The sequence below is a fragment of the Pseudopipra pipra genome, chromosome 1, assembly GCF_036250125.1.
Source record: "Pseudopipra pipra isolate bDixPip1 chromosome 1, bDixPip1.hap1, whole genome shotgun sequence".
Taxonomy (NCBI): domain Eukaryota; kingdom Metazoa; phylum Chordata; class Aves; order Passeriformes; family Pipridae; genus Pseudopipra; species Pseudopipra pipra.
Genome location: NC_087549.1, coordinates 44,194,974 through 44,208,691, shown reverse-complemented (window position 1 = coordinate 44,208,691; position 13,718 = coordinate 44,194,974). Strand labels below are relative to the sequence as shown.

At 42.1% G+C, this 13,718-nt stretch overlaps 1 protein-coding gene across 3 annotated transcripts in view; it reads right to left on the bottom strand.

The window, feature by feature from the left end:
- Positions 1–209: 209 nt before the first annotated feature.
- Positions 210–13,718, bottom strand: part of GAREM1 (GRB2 associated regulator of MAPK1 subtype 1) — a 99,115-nt gene continuing 85,606 nt past the window's right edge. For all 3 annotated transcript variants that reach the window (XM_064654211.1, XM_064654200.1, XM_064654222.1), the window contains 2 exons: positions 8,760–8,926; positions 210–5,745 (listed from right to left, as the gene is read on the bottom strand). In XM_064654211.1, coding sequence (XP_064510281.1) covers positions 4,833–5,745; positions 8,760–8,926 — 1,080 coding nt within the window. In that variant the 3' untranslated portion in view covers positions 210–4,832. The remainder of the gene's footprint in view (positions 5,746–8,759; positions 8,927–13,718) is intronic.

Here is a 13,718-nt window from a genome sequence, read left to right as displayed (position 1 = left end):
TGGAGAGGTTAAATGGAAAAGCCTGACTGCTCCTCTCAATTACCCCAATCTTACTTCGTGAATTCACTGTCTAAGAAGTGCTTATTTCCAAATTATATTGAGATAAGCAAGATGATAAGTCAGTGAAATTACTAAGTGAAAACCAACCCTTTTATATAATTCATGCAACCCAACCAACTTAGTACAACAAATTCCGTACACATTCAAAATATCATGAAAATAGTGTCTTTAATATACAGTTTATATACTTACAATACGCGGTTTAAATTTGTTCATATACATTACAGGGATATTTATTTGCACCTGGTTTAAATAATAATTTGCCTTCAGCCTTTTACACAAAAGCCCAAAACAGCACAGAATTCCACAAAAACCATGCTTCGTTTTATAACGGAAATGTACTAAGCCGAAGTTTTGGGGCTTTCTCTTTTTTTTTCCCAAAGTGTTACTTTTTTGACATATCCAAAGTGAATCTAAAGAGCTAAGAACTAACATATTTTAATATAATTCAGAAGATTGTCCAAGTCAAGAGAATCACTCTGCAGATTTTCACACTGAAAATTTGGTTGTTATGCACAAAAATGGTAAAGTCTGAACAACTCCTGGACTATTAGGAGTTTAAAATATAACAAAACGAAGAGTCATTTATTGCTAGGTCTCAACAAGGGGCCTGCATTTCCCCATTGCCCTGCCATCCCTAATACAGCGAATAAAAAGGATGATCCCCTCATGCTGATTAAGATTTCATCTGTACCTTCTGGCTTGTATAAGGGAACCTTGCAACTTCAGAGAGAGAAAAAGAGGAGCCAGGAGAGCTGGGCTAAGCCCTAGTCCTCTCACACAGGGCTGGTGTTTGGCTTTTAAGTAGCATGGTGTACCCCTCGCCTGGCCGGCAGGCAGGACTTCGCTGACCTGTGTTGCAGGGAGGCACCACGCTGGGCAGCACACAAGTAGCTGGTGCCAGCACAATTTATTTACTGGGAGGACAATCAGGGAGTTGGTTCAAGATGAAAACATAGGAGAAAACACTTCAATTATTTATAGACAGGTTTGAAACACAGTGCCTTTTGAGACAGCTTCACTGTTTATGCTGTTTCCCTTGAAGCTGTTGTTGTGAAGTCCATTAAAGTGGCAAGTAAAACTGTTGTATTAGAAAAACCCTTGTGTAATACACAGCTACTTCAAACCCTTGCTTCTAGCTGCAAAGAACACTTCAAAATACATTGACCTTCTAAATTTGGATGGACCAAATGTTTTCTGTCTAAGTTTCTAGCTGTAGGCGATTTTTACAATACAGCAAGAATAAGAACGCAAATATGCACTTTGAGTTGCTTTCAATACAGCTTTGGTTAGCCAGGCAGGCAGCAATACAAAGATTCTTAATCCTAGGCACAATGAGTATTTAAAGGAAACCAGCATTTCCCCTCAAGTTTTCCTCTTCATCCCTCCCCTGCCCAATTCTGTGTCCACCTCCAGAAAAGCCTCCATGCTAGAATCGAGCTTTCACCGCTGAAGGCAGCATCAGTTCTTGTGCCTCCACATGATTGTTGCATAGAAAGGACGTGTTCCCTGGTGCAAGGAAGAGACAGCTCCATACAGAATGACATGCCAGATTTTTTGCTACAAAAACCCCAAGGATAACATACAGCTCAGACACTGATAACCAAACAAGCACCAAAGACCTTATATTTATTTAATCTGAGGAGAGAAATCCAAGGTTAGGACTGGCCTATTTTAGTAGACTGCCTCAAAAAACTATGAGATTTTAGGCCCACTCTGGCACACGTGTGTTGTCTGAACTCAATGGCTACATCTCTGTTAGCAGACAAAATGGGCCAGACTTTCTGTCAGGCCCCAAGGACAAACAACAGAACTCCCATCAACATGGCTGAACTCCACTATCCTCCAAAACCAGACTGCTTTTCCGCATTAGCTGACCTCTGAGCTGTGCTTGGGAGTTGCCATAGCCTGGCTTCCTATCAAGAGGTACCCCTTTCCATAATGCAGGATCAAAAGGCCAAGCCACCACACTCCAGCTGCCCAGTTTGCTCATCACTCTACTGATTTCACCAGAGCAGATACTTCAGTCCAGCCTGGGCATCACAGCAGGTACATTGACACTGCAGTCATACAATTCACAGAACACAAAGGTTAGGAACAGTTAAATCCCCCATAAGGGTTTGAAAAATTAAGGTGATGAGTGGCTAAGGGCAAAAGAAAAGTTTAAATGCTAACACATGATGCATACAAATAAGTAAGCAATGCCAAGCCAGAACAAGACAAATGGAAGGACATCAGTAGCAAGTTTGCAGTTCGAGGTTCTAGCTGTACTTCTGCACACAGCCTCTGCTTCTGCAACCAATGCACATTTCTGGGCCTTTCAGTGGCCAGTTGCATTTTGGTCTATGCATATACAATGTTAATGCAGCATAGTCATGAATGCAAATTCCACCAGGCTGTTGGCAAGAATAACCACTCCAAGCAGGTAAGCAAAGATAACAGAATAGGTGTCCATCCATAGTCAAACAACACTATTATCTCAGGGATGTTACTATCCTAGGGGGTGTTTGCAGTATTTAATGTTAATACTACCAAGACTACAATCTCTTTTTTTTTTCTCTTTGAGATATTTTAGGGTTTTTTACCTGGAGTTAACATGCCAAGCAAAACAAGAAAAGTACCTGACATTTAAGATTTGGCCCTTTTAAATTTTAACACTCATTTGACACAGTGAGGATAAAAAGGCAATTGATTTCAACTTCCATGTGTCTACCAACAAGCATATATATCTGAACAGTATTTAATTGGATTTAGTATTACTTGCAGTTAGAATATTTTAGGATGCTAATTCAAAAGCATCCAGAGAAAGCTATCGATCTGTTGCTAAAAGTCAATACATTACAAAAAAGAGTAGGATTATGAACTCCTGAGGTTTTTCTATTGGGATATTTGTTGGCTTTCTAGTACCCACAACAATCAGGCTTTGCTCCCTGGTTGGGAACTGGTGGTTTGCATTATTGCAAGACAAATAATGCATCTTGGCTTTGGCATGGAGATATGACATGAAATTTGCCTCAACTACAGAAAACGCTATTTGCAAATAAATTCTTTTTAATGAGTCACCATGGTTGAGAAAACAGGGAAAATTAGTCTCCTATTTTTGTTCCTGCTCTGTATTTTCTCTTGGTGCTCGCACTATGCGCCCTACAATGGAAAGATCTTTTTTCTTTTTCTTGTACATCAAAAAGAAAGGCAAGTGATGGCATCTCTCCGGCCAGGGCTCTGCTCAGCAGCAAGTAAAGGTGAAGTTGCTCTAGCATCCCTGGCTCTGACCACCTGAGGATCCCGGACACGCACACTTGTTGAGAAGGGACACCACAGACTGTTTCCTGAGGACCTCCACAGTTCCTTGAATCCAGTCTACAAAGGCAGGGGATCACGAGGTTATTTAGACATATTTCAGAGAGCTCTGCCAACTACAAGAAATCTGCAAAGGACTGTCAAAACCTAATCCCACTTCTAGCCTTCTAAGCAGTTAAATTTGAGAGATTTCCAGGGGCAGACTAATGCCCCTTACCATCTCTGTGCTCCCTTTAAACTGTTACTTCCATGTGACATCTACTGCAGTGAGTTTTTGCAGCTGGGCAACTGAATTAGCCCATCCTTTGATACTACAGTCCCTCCCATTTGACACCCACTGCAAACCAGACAGGTGAACTGACAACATGACAAGCATTTCCCGTGGCATGGCCCAAAACTTCACTTACACCATTCTCCAGCCATGCTGTGTTTCTGATCCCTCCTCCCACCTCACTAATGCTTTAGTTCAAAGGCATGCTACAGGAGCACTATCACCTTCCCACACAGATCCGACCTCAGCAATAGGACAGCAGACTGAGTGAGTTTTCACATGATCTTAACAGCAGCAGAGGAAACATAGGGGGTTGCTACCTTTCACCACAGCGAGGGCTCTGCTAGCAGGCTACTGCTGCAGGCAGGATCTGCTGAGAAAAGATCTGTGCACTGAACTGCCTTTCCCATGAGAAAGCTGCACGACCAGAAGTCATGCTATTTACTCCAGTCATCCGACTACAAAAGCAACTTTTGAAATCTACAGGTCATAAACTTTTAATTGGCCAGGGCAGAGTGGCTCAGTAGAAAATCCCCCTTCTCCCTCCCCTCTGGGCAACGAGCTGACTCTTGTTTTAAAAACATTTAACTCTTTTTGCTCAAAGTAACATGGAAAATGCATCCACGTTACAGATAGTCAGGAAGATATTGTTAATAAAAATAATGCTGCAAGAATAGTGTATTAGTGGCACTTCACAGCAGTTCTTAACATTTTCAGATGTAGTGTCAAAATCAATGTTTTTGTATATCTGAACATGCTTTTTGTTAACAGAAACGGAAGAAAAGTCACAGCATGTTGCCAAATATTATTTGAACAGAAATAATCCTGTAAGAAATACATTTTTTTTGCAGTTAACACAAAACTGTAAACTGGATTGGTGTGTGTCTTTCAGCATCAAATTGTTCAGTAATAAATACGACTAAGTCTTAACAGACTATGGAGTAAAAGTTCCCTTAGTGTCCAGTTTTTAGCAGCTGTTGAATGTTGAGGGATGCACAAGGCACACCTCTGCAGATTCTCTACCTTTATTATTGACATAGGAAAAAAAATCCATTCACCACTCAAAAATGTTTATCTGCATAGTAAGAATTTGTCTACTACTATTTACAGGAAGAATTTTTAGTGCAAAAAACAGGAAGTGATGTATTAGCTGAAGTGTATTGAGCACACCTCGTACAGTTTCACTAATAACTAGTCAGCATCACATCTTGGGCCGCCAGCCATTAATGAACTGTAGTATTTTCTTAACCTGCAATTTGCTTAGCTTGAAGTCTTCTGATAGGATTTCTTCTGTAAGCTGAACCAGTAAATTGCCATCAATCTTCTCTGTAACAAAAAATGATATGACATCTTCAGACAGACCAATGAACCTCAACGATTTAGACACTTCCTCTATCGAGAGTCCAGAAAGGTCCGTGGGTGGCTGCCAGGGAGAGCCATCCCCACAAGATCTTGGTGCCAACTGGAGGTGGAGTGGAGATGAGAAGGGATAAGACACAGAGAACGCATCCTGCATGCCCTTTTTAACCAGATACTGATCTTCCAAGAGGTCTGGAGAGCCAGTTTTTGACTCCTCCTCGGCACCATCTATTTTCAGTGGTAAGGGACACATGTCTGTAACTGTTTTATCTTCACTTGACTTCGGTGCCCGAGGAGGTAAGGCAGGGCACGAGTGGCTCTGTTTTGTGTTGCTGACTCCCAGAGTCTTCTCATCAGTGCAGTCTAGAGAGTAACTTGCTGACTTTGGACAGCTAGAGATGGTGTTTGTGAACTCTGCTGGAGTCAGTGGGGAGTACCCTGCTGGCAGCTCACACCCATCGAAATCAAAAGTCAAAGGTGCTGGACAGTTTCTCTTTGGCGTACCTGGAGTCTTCTGTCTGGGGTAACTGTAGCTCCTGCTTGGATCGAGCAGGAAATCACTCCTATTCAGGGCTTCAGCAGTTCCTGAAAAATGGTTTGGCCAAGATAACCTCGAAGGCAGAGCTTCAGCTGAGGGGCTTCCCAAAGGCATCATGCTCTCAGGTTCTTTGGATTCAGTTTTCATCATGTTACAAGGGTAGCAGGAAACAGGTGTGCTCTCAGTTGGGTTGGTGTGGTCGCTCTCTGTGACATTACTTAAGGAACAAAGCAGAAAGGATGTTGTTAGTATGAAAAAATGCGGCATTTGAATAAACTCATAAATCATCTGACAGAGTCAGAGGACGACTGTCACAAGGAAAGAATCTTCTTTCCTTTGGCAGAGCTTTTCATATTTGAATTAACACATTTGAATTAATGCATCGATAGTTCTTTTACCCCTTCTACAAGCCTGACAAGATGCTGATATACCCAAAAGCCCATGTCTTGGTTTTTCAAGCTTGTTAAAAAGTAGATGTCTCAATTCAGCTCTGTGTCATCTCACAAATACTCAGTTTTCCACTGTTGAATTCCTGAGGGATATCACCATGGATAAGAAACAGCTTCACCTATACTAGAAGACATTCTAATCCAGTATTTTTTATTTTTATACCACAGATATGTCATGGTATGCAAAAGCTCATATCAGAGCAGGTCACCATTGTACTAGACCTTGTGCACCAGTGCACAGACACAGAGTAAGTTAATGCTTACTGCCAAAGGCAGAGTTTTACCTGGAAGGGTAGGCAGACTTAGCTGTATGTGTCGAAGTATCAGGCTTTAAGCTTACCCCACAGTAACTTGTTTGTGTGTCCATATCTTTACAAAGCTTTGACAAGAAATATATGCTTTTCAAAGGCACCTAAAGAAAGTTACCAGCATAGTTTTGAATGAATTGACACAAAATTACTTCCCTGTGTGCTTACAGTGAGTCAAGAGAGGAAGGCAACCTGGACTTCCCCAGGTCAAACACAAAGTGCAGATGTGTAAAAGCAGCTCTAATCTATATCACTGGAAAATATCAGCCCCAACAGATGCAGTTTCCCTCTATCTAACCATCCCTCCGTCTCCACTCCATGCCTTTCAAGCTTTTTTCCTGTTATGTCACTAATACAAGTCTGCCAGGTAAAGCAGCTGCACATTTACAATAGCAGAGATGTGGTTTTTTTCTCCCCTCAACAAGGATACACCATCAACTGATCATTTCTGGCTGCTTAAAGACCAAATGGTGTAACATACACAGTGGAAATCATTTTTCACAAACCAAGCCATCAGGCTGCCCAATTCAGAGGAATCAGTCAGTGAGGTGGTGTCAACAACTAACTGTAGAGACAAATTAAATCAACTGATGGTGTTTCTGTTCTCTAATTCAATATTAGAACTGGCAACATTTAATGACTTAAAAGATTAACAGAATTACCGAAAACTGACAAAATAACATTTTCAAAGTGTTTCCTTATTAGTCCATCACCAAAATTAACTCTCTGGGACTCACTGCCAAAGGATTTAAGAGAAACCCCAAATATAGCTGAAGCCAGATATGAGGCACTTTTATAGACAGATAAGGACAAATCATGCTGTTCTTTATTTGTGTTTAAAATATTGGCTGCAACCCTTCACAATCCAGAAAATAAGATCATTGATATAAATGGCAAAGAACTTCACCAGTAATCTGGTTACTCCACACATTGCTAACTTTCTAGCAGCTTCCTCTGCAGCACCAGGTCCATTTTACCAAAATGAAAACATCTGGTCTGGACCCAATCTGGAGATGGATTCCATGCAAATACTATGAAGTTCAAGGCAAATCACTGAATCACAGAATTGGTTAGGTTAGAAAGGACCTCTAAGATCACTGAGTCCAACCATTAACCCAATACTGCCAACTCCACCACTAAACCATGTCCCGAGGTGCCACATCTGCATGTCTTTTAAATACCTCCAGGGATGGTGACTCCAACACTTTCTTAGGCAGCCTATTCTAATGCTTGACAGACCTTTCTGTAAAGAAATTTTTCCTAATATGGAATATAAACCTCCCTGGTGCAACTTGAGGCTGTTTCCTCTTGTCCCCCTGCTTGTTACGTGGGAGAAGAGACTGACTCCCACCTCACTACAGCCTCCTGTCTTCCTGAGAAACTTCACTTCTGTTTTCCTGGTTTCTTGGAAGGCAGATGTATTCTTAGCTACAAAGTGAGTAAGCAGCATTTGGTGGGCCCCAAATGCTGGGAGGTCTTATACTGAGCCTCCTGTGGACTAGACCTTGACAGAACTACCCAATAGGCTTTCATAAAAATAAGCAGGCAGCCTTGATCTGGAGTGATCATTGCCAGATACACAACACTAAGCTGCAAATGTGCAGTATGGCTTAGAAACCTAATTCCAGCACAAGATATTATACCAACTGCATCCAGGCTGAAATGATTTCAGTGGTTTTTCAGATGATTTTGTCACTGAAGTGGTACCAAAAATAACAGCAACAAGACATCCAAGGCAAAAAGGAGGTGAGGCTTCAGAAGTTGCATACATTTTCTAAAGCCAAAGGACGAACACTGCATTGTTGGAAAAGCTATGCAGCCACATAATTCAGAATTTACTGTCAACTTTCAACTAGCCTTAGTGGATTTTCCAGTTTGTGGGTTAGGTTTGTGCTTAAGTGTGTTTGATCTGGAAGTCATCTGGCCCCCTTCTGGTACACCTCACTTTGCACTCAGTGGTGTCTGGTGTCTGCTGGCCTCTCTGTCCTACATCACACCCACCCTGTAGGTTCACATATAGTTGGCACAACACATTTCTGGATTACCACACTCTTTTTGTGTCCCTGCTTATCAGAGCTGGCTGCGCTGCATGCATGTAGCGCTGAAATCACACCCAAAACACTAGTTTCGAGATGGTCTGATTTCAAGATTCAAGCCTTTCAAGAACCATACAGAACAATGCAGGATTTTCCATTTAGACAGCCTCTGTGTCACTTAAGAGTGATATTATCTATACCAATATGTGCAGGTATTTAATATAAATTGCTATGTCCTACCTAGTAAAACATAGTTTCTGCTGGAGCTTTGTTTCCCTTCGAATTTTTAAAAATAACTTGACAGGTTAGCCCATTTTACAAGTCAGCGAGTCTGACACGGTACCGTGCCTTAGCAATGAGTGCCTTCAAAAAGACTACTGCTAAATTTAACTTCCTCAAAAAGTGCTAGTACAGTGCTCTCACAGATCTAACACATACATGTTGTGCAGTCCTGAAGAGTAGTAGGACAGAGTAGGGCTGGGAGAGCGGGTCTGCTGTCGTGCAGGTTTGACTGTACGAGGAGGGATGGAAGGACTGGTGGAGGACGGCTTTGAACTCCGTGGTGGGACCGGGGGAGCATTCAGGAGTCTGCATTCCTCTTTTACCTGTACAAAAGAAGAACCTGTAAGCAAACAGCAAGACAATCTGGGTAACAGTCAGCAGTCAACAGGCAGCAGTCTCAATCAGACGAAACACATGTGGTTCTGCCTTGTTCTTTGAAAGGAAATAATTAAAAAAGGGAGAAGAGAAAAATGAAAAAGTATCTATAATTGCAACAGTATGTACCCGTCAAAGAAGTCCAAAAGAACACTTTGCCACTAGCAGAGCTACTACCAATCTTTTTTAGGCTGCATTTCAGTAGTTTGATATCCACTCATTTAAAAAGTACCAACTATGAAACAATGTAAAAGAACATTCCAGTAATATAGCAAATCAGACAGACAGTTCCTGATATTATACATTTTGTAAGGAGCAATTCATTAGGCCAAAACTTCATTAGTATTATTTACTAAAATGTAATAAACCAAGCTTATGTAATGAAAAGACCTCAGCAGATTTCAGTGTTTCCTGACTTCACCAGTGATATTCAGCTACCCAGCTCTAGGACAATTTCCAGCCTCCCCCCTTCAGGAATAGTACATGTATATTACATGTAGCAGTTGCTGGGATTCAAACTTGAAGCTTCAGTCCTTCTGTGGCTGTCAAAGCAGTCCAAGATAAGATTGTACAAAATGTAGAAGTGGAAAAGTGTGGGCAGAAGAGCCTGTTCAAATAATGCCCCCAACCAACACATTTGCTTTGTGCAGCCAGACAACCTTACAGCTTAAAACACACAAGTGTAGCACTGCTTACCTGACATTTAGTTTGGTCTGCCTAGGTAGGAGTAAAATGTCAAGATCCATCCCCACAGAAAAAATTATGGAATTAAGAACTTAATCTCATCAGGACATATTTCAGAGAGCAACTTTATTTAGTAGGGCTAGAGGTGAGCAGGGCTACTGGGAATTAGGCTGCCAGGTAGGATTTTTGATGACTCACCTGCCCCTGGGCATGAAGAGACCTCTGTGTTCTCCTTGTCTGAAAAAGTCTTAGATGCATCAGAAAAGGGAAATTATTTCTGTGGTTGAAAGTTACAGTTTATTTGTACATTTTACAACGCTGCAGAACTAAAAGTTATCTTAGCAGTTCTGCAACACGTAATTAGCAATTAAAGTGATTTAATTTATTTAACAACAAAATAAATGTGGAACCTTTTGCAATCAATTTCAGTGCTTTCAAAATGCGACAACCCTTTTAGTACTTTTGTGAAATGGAAAATTGGGGACTAGGACACTGTAGAACATTTTTTCCCTAATTCAAAACAAGTCAAAATTACAGGAAATGCCCAACAGCATAAAACACTGAAATAAATCTTGTTCTAAGGGTTCTTATTTGCTCTTTCAAGGAAAAGAGAAAAAAAGAAGAATCAATTTTATTCATGTTTGTTATTGAATTCAAACATAAAACTCTTCAATCATTTTAGTGCTGTGCCCCAAGGATGCCTGAGGACTTTCTTTCCCCCCCAAGTCAAACTAGGCAAAGTTAATACTGCATGCTATTGAATATATATCCATGGGACTAGAGAGACCATTCACAGGAGCTCTTCGAGCACAGCAGATGGTCAAAGGGTTAAAGGGATTCTTTCCTGGGAAGACTGCTGGCATTCAAAGGTGCTGGCATAACAAACTATGCCAAACTCCCCTGCTGACCTAGACTGCAGATGAGAACAAGGCCATAAATAATACTGGTTTGCAGTCCCAGTTGGTCCCTGTCACAAGACCACAATTGCAGCTGCCTGTGAAAAACCCCAGGAAACCCAAGAGGGGAATAAAAAGGAGAGATTTCGCAGGTGAAACTGATAAGAGCAAGGGAAAATTTAGAAGAGTTATCATCTCTAGGTCCAAGAGAACAGCAATGAAATAAATGTGGGGATGAGTGGAACAGCCACGGTGCAACATGACCATCACCTCAATGGCTGCTGCTCTTAGTAGGAAATACTCCTTGTCCCGGAAACACTGGATGCCATACAGCTGTCAGATACAGATAAAACACATTTGCACTGCACAACCCGAGACTTCTACTCAACACTGAGTCTGAGCTTTCCCATGCTTCAACCCTCCTTCCTGTGACCTGGGAACGGTGATCCCTTTCTGATGGCATGAGGTTCTATGTTGATTTTAAGATCTCTGCTCCTTTTCTTTGCTGTCAGCCCAAGCCCTGCCTGCACTCCCTGGGCCCTGGGGTGTCACTCCTGAATCTGGGCATCACAGGTACTTGTCTCAGTGACCACTTCAGAGGCTGGCAGGATGAAACCCATCCTGTCACTGGCATGACCGCAAGCACAACACAGAGCAGTCCAGTGCTCCTTGCCCACAGGAACCTGAACTTCCGGCACACTCCACTGGGGACGTGCTTTATGTCAAGCAGGAAAACAGCCTCTGATTTTATGCAAATTAGTGTTTGGGGACTGAAGCAATTACTATTTTACAGGCCTTAATTCAGAGGTCATTTCCCCCTCTCCTACCTTCTGCTTTCACCTTACTTGGATTTTCTGGAAGGTATTTAGAAAATACACATGAAATATCAGAATGCTTCATCCTGCTGGAGAGAAGAAAATCACAACAGCTTCTGAAATACCCAGATGTCCTTTTCTCTCCTGCAAACAACTCCTGGACACACATTTGAAATTTAGTGCATGCAAAAATACAATTGCCAGCCAACCTTTACACAGAAACACTATGGAATATCATTCTAGAGGCAGTGATGACTAAACCACATGTTCATCAGCAGCTCCTAAGATCTACTTACTCTATAAATACCTACATGGAAACCATGCAAACATCTCCTTGGCCCTAGCCCACGGGTGAATTCAGTAGGTCACTGATAGTCATTCTAAAGGTGTTCCGGGAAGCCATAAAAGCGAGCCTAAATTATTATGCTCTATGGAAATGTAGGGGTTTAATTTTGTTTTATTTTTAATGGGGTTACACCCCCTACCCACCTCTAAACGCAACTTAATATCTTTAGCAGAAATTATTTCTCCACTATGGCTAGAAAGAAATACTAAAATTGCTGACAGCATTCACACGTTACCTCAGTAATGTAAGATCCACATGGCAAAATTGCACACTTTCCAAAATAACTTTAAAAGGCAACATATACATCTATCCCAAATGTCACCCTGCTGCCTCCAAAAGGGAGTCACTATGCCATGAGGATTCCCCAGATATGAGGATCCACATGAATGTTGTGCAGGTGCTTCACAGCTCTCCCAGCACCCCACTGTCCACGCCTCAGGCATGACACAAGACACTCATTCCTCAGGGTGATCCAGGCAGTCACCCCCATGTCAGAAGGGCTGCCTTCCTCCCCCACCACCCACTCCCCAGTGCTGGCTCCAGCACTCCTTTGACCCTGTGCTGAAGCAGTTCAGCTCACAGAAATTAGCAGGAAACTAATCATTTTCCAGATCCAGACCTGGCTGCCTGCCCAAACACAGGAGTGCCAGAGCCACCACAAAAGAGAAGCCAGGACCATGTGGCTGGGAAAAGAGGAGGAGGAGGGTGGGACCAGCCCCACACCAGTTAACATCAGTGTAGGCTGCCAGGGAGTCTCATCCCAATATGGTGCTGCTGGGAACTTGTCCAAGAGTCTGGACAAAGTGTCAGTGCATACCTGACCTCAGAAGCAAGGAAGTGCTCTTGGGTTCCCTGCACTTAGACGCTGCACGTAAACACTTTTTGCTAAGAAGACACAATGTCTTGACTTTCCTGGCTGCTGAAGTGGCTGCATCTGCTTTTCAGGGAAGTTTTGGTGGCACACTGCAAGGGTTGCAGTTGGGTGTTTCATGCCTTCATGGTGACCTTCCCCCCTCTCCTTGCTGCACCTCTCCAGCAGATGCAGAGCCTGGCCAAGAGGAATCCTGATGGCAATTTGCTGCAGGCTAACCCAGCATGAACAAATACAACTTAGTTTCCAACCAGATTGTCACCTGACTCACGATGGAAAGGTCAGAAAGGTATGGGATCACCACGGTTTGCTGCAGTTTGGTCTCAAATTAGTCTTAGTTTACTGTACAGCCATGGTCTTTAAATTACCATAGGGCTTGCAAGTAGAATTATATTTTTTTTTTAATTCCAGAAAAAACCCTGCATAACGAATTTGTGAAATAATGATATCTGGCAGGATTCATGTTATATAAGTATATATCATTTACATTTTGCTAAAGACCCTTAGACACTCTTTCCTGGGGGAGTATTTTTTTTTTCTTTGCTTTTTTAAAAAAAACCCTAATTTTTAGGGCTAAGTCAAGATACCACGTGATGGGTGGATTCTGCAGCCAGTCCACATAAGCTCCTGTTAAAACATATTCGTACTTCCACCTCTTAAGACTCCATGACATTTCAGGTTTGGAGAAGTGATTTCTCCCATGAGTTTTCATTAGAAACTCTAGGCCAGGAAACATGCTCTGTTTAAGACTGAGTCCTCTAGAAGGCTCGTTTATCAATTCTGCAGAGTTCCTATTTAAACACATTTTCTTTCAATAAGCAGTATAGAGCAAATTGTTCAGGTCTGGTTTGATAAAGTTCCCTTGAGAAGAATGACGCTTAACAGTCTTCAAAATCTGACATAGACTCAGAGAAGACAAGCTCTCATTAACAAACACTTCAAATCCATAAAAATTCTAGCTGTCCTCATTATCAGGGCCTGTTAATTGAAGATGCACGCACTAAGGTCATCTGAGGCAGTTCTGAGTGGAGTCATGACCACACACTTTGGCCACAGAAAACATGGAGATCACATGGAGAGATGATGTGGAAAGCAAGAGAAGGAAGTGACTCAGCAATTCTTAGACCT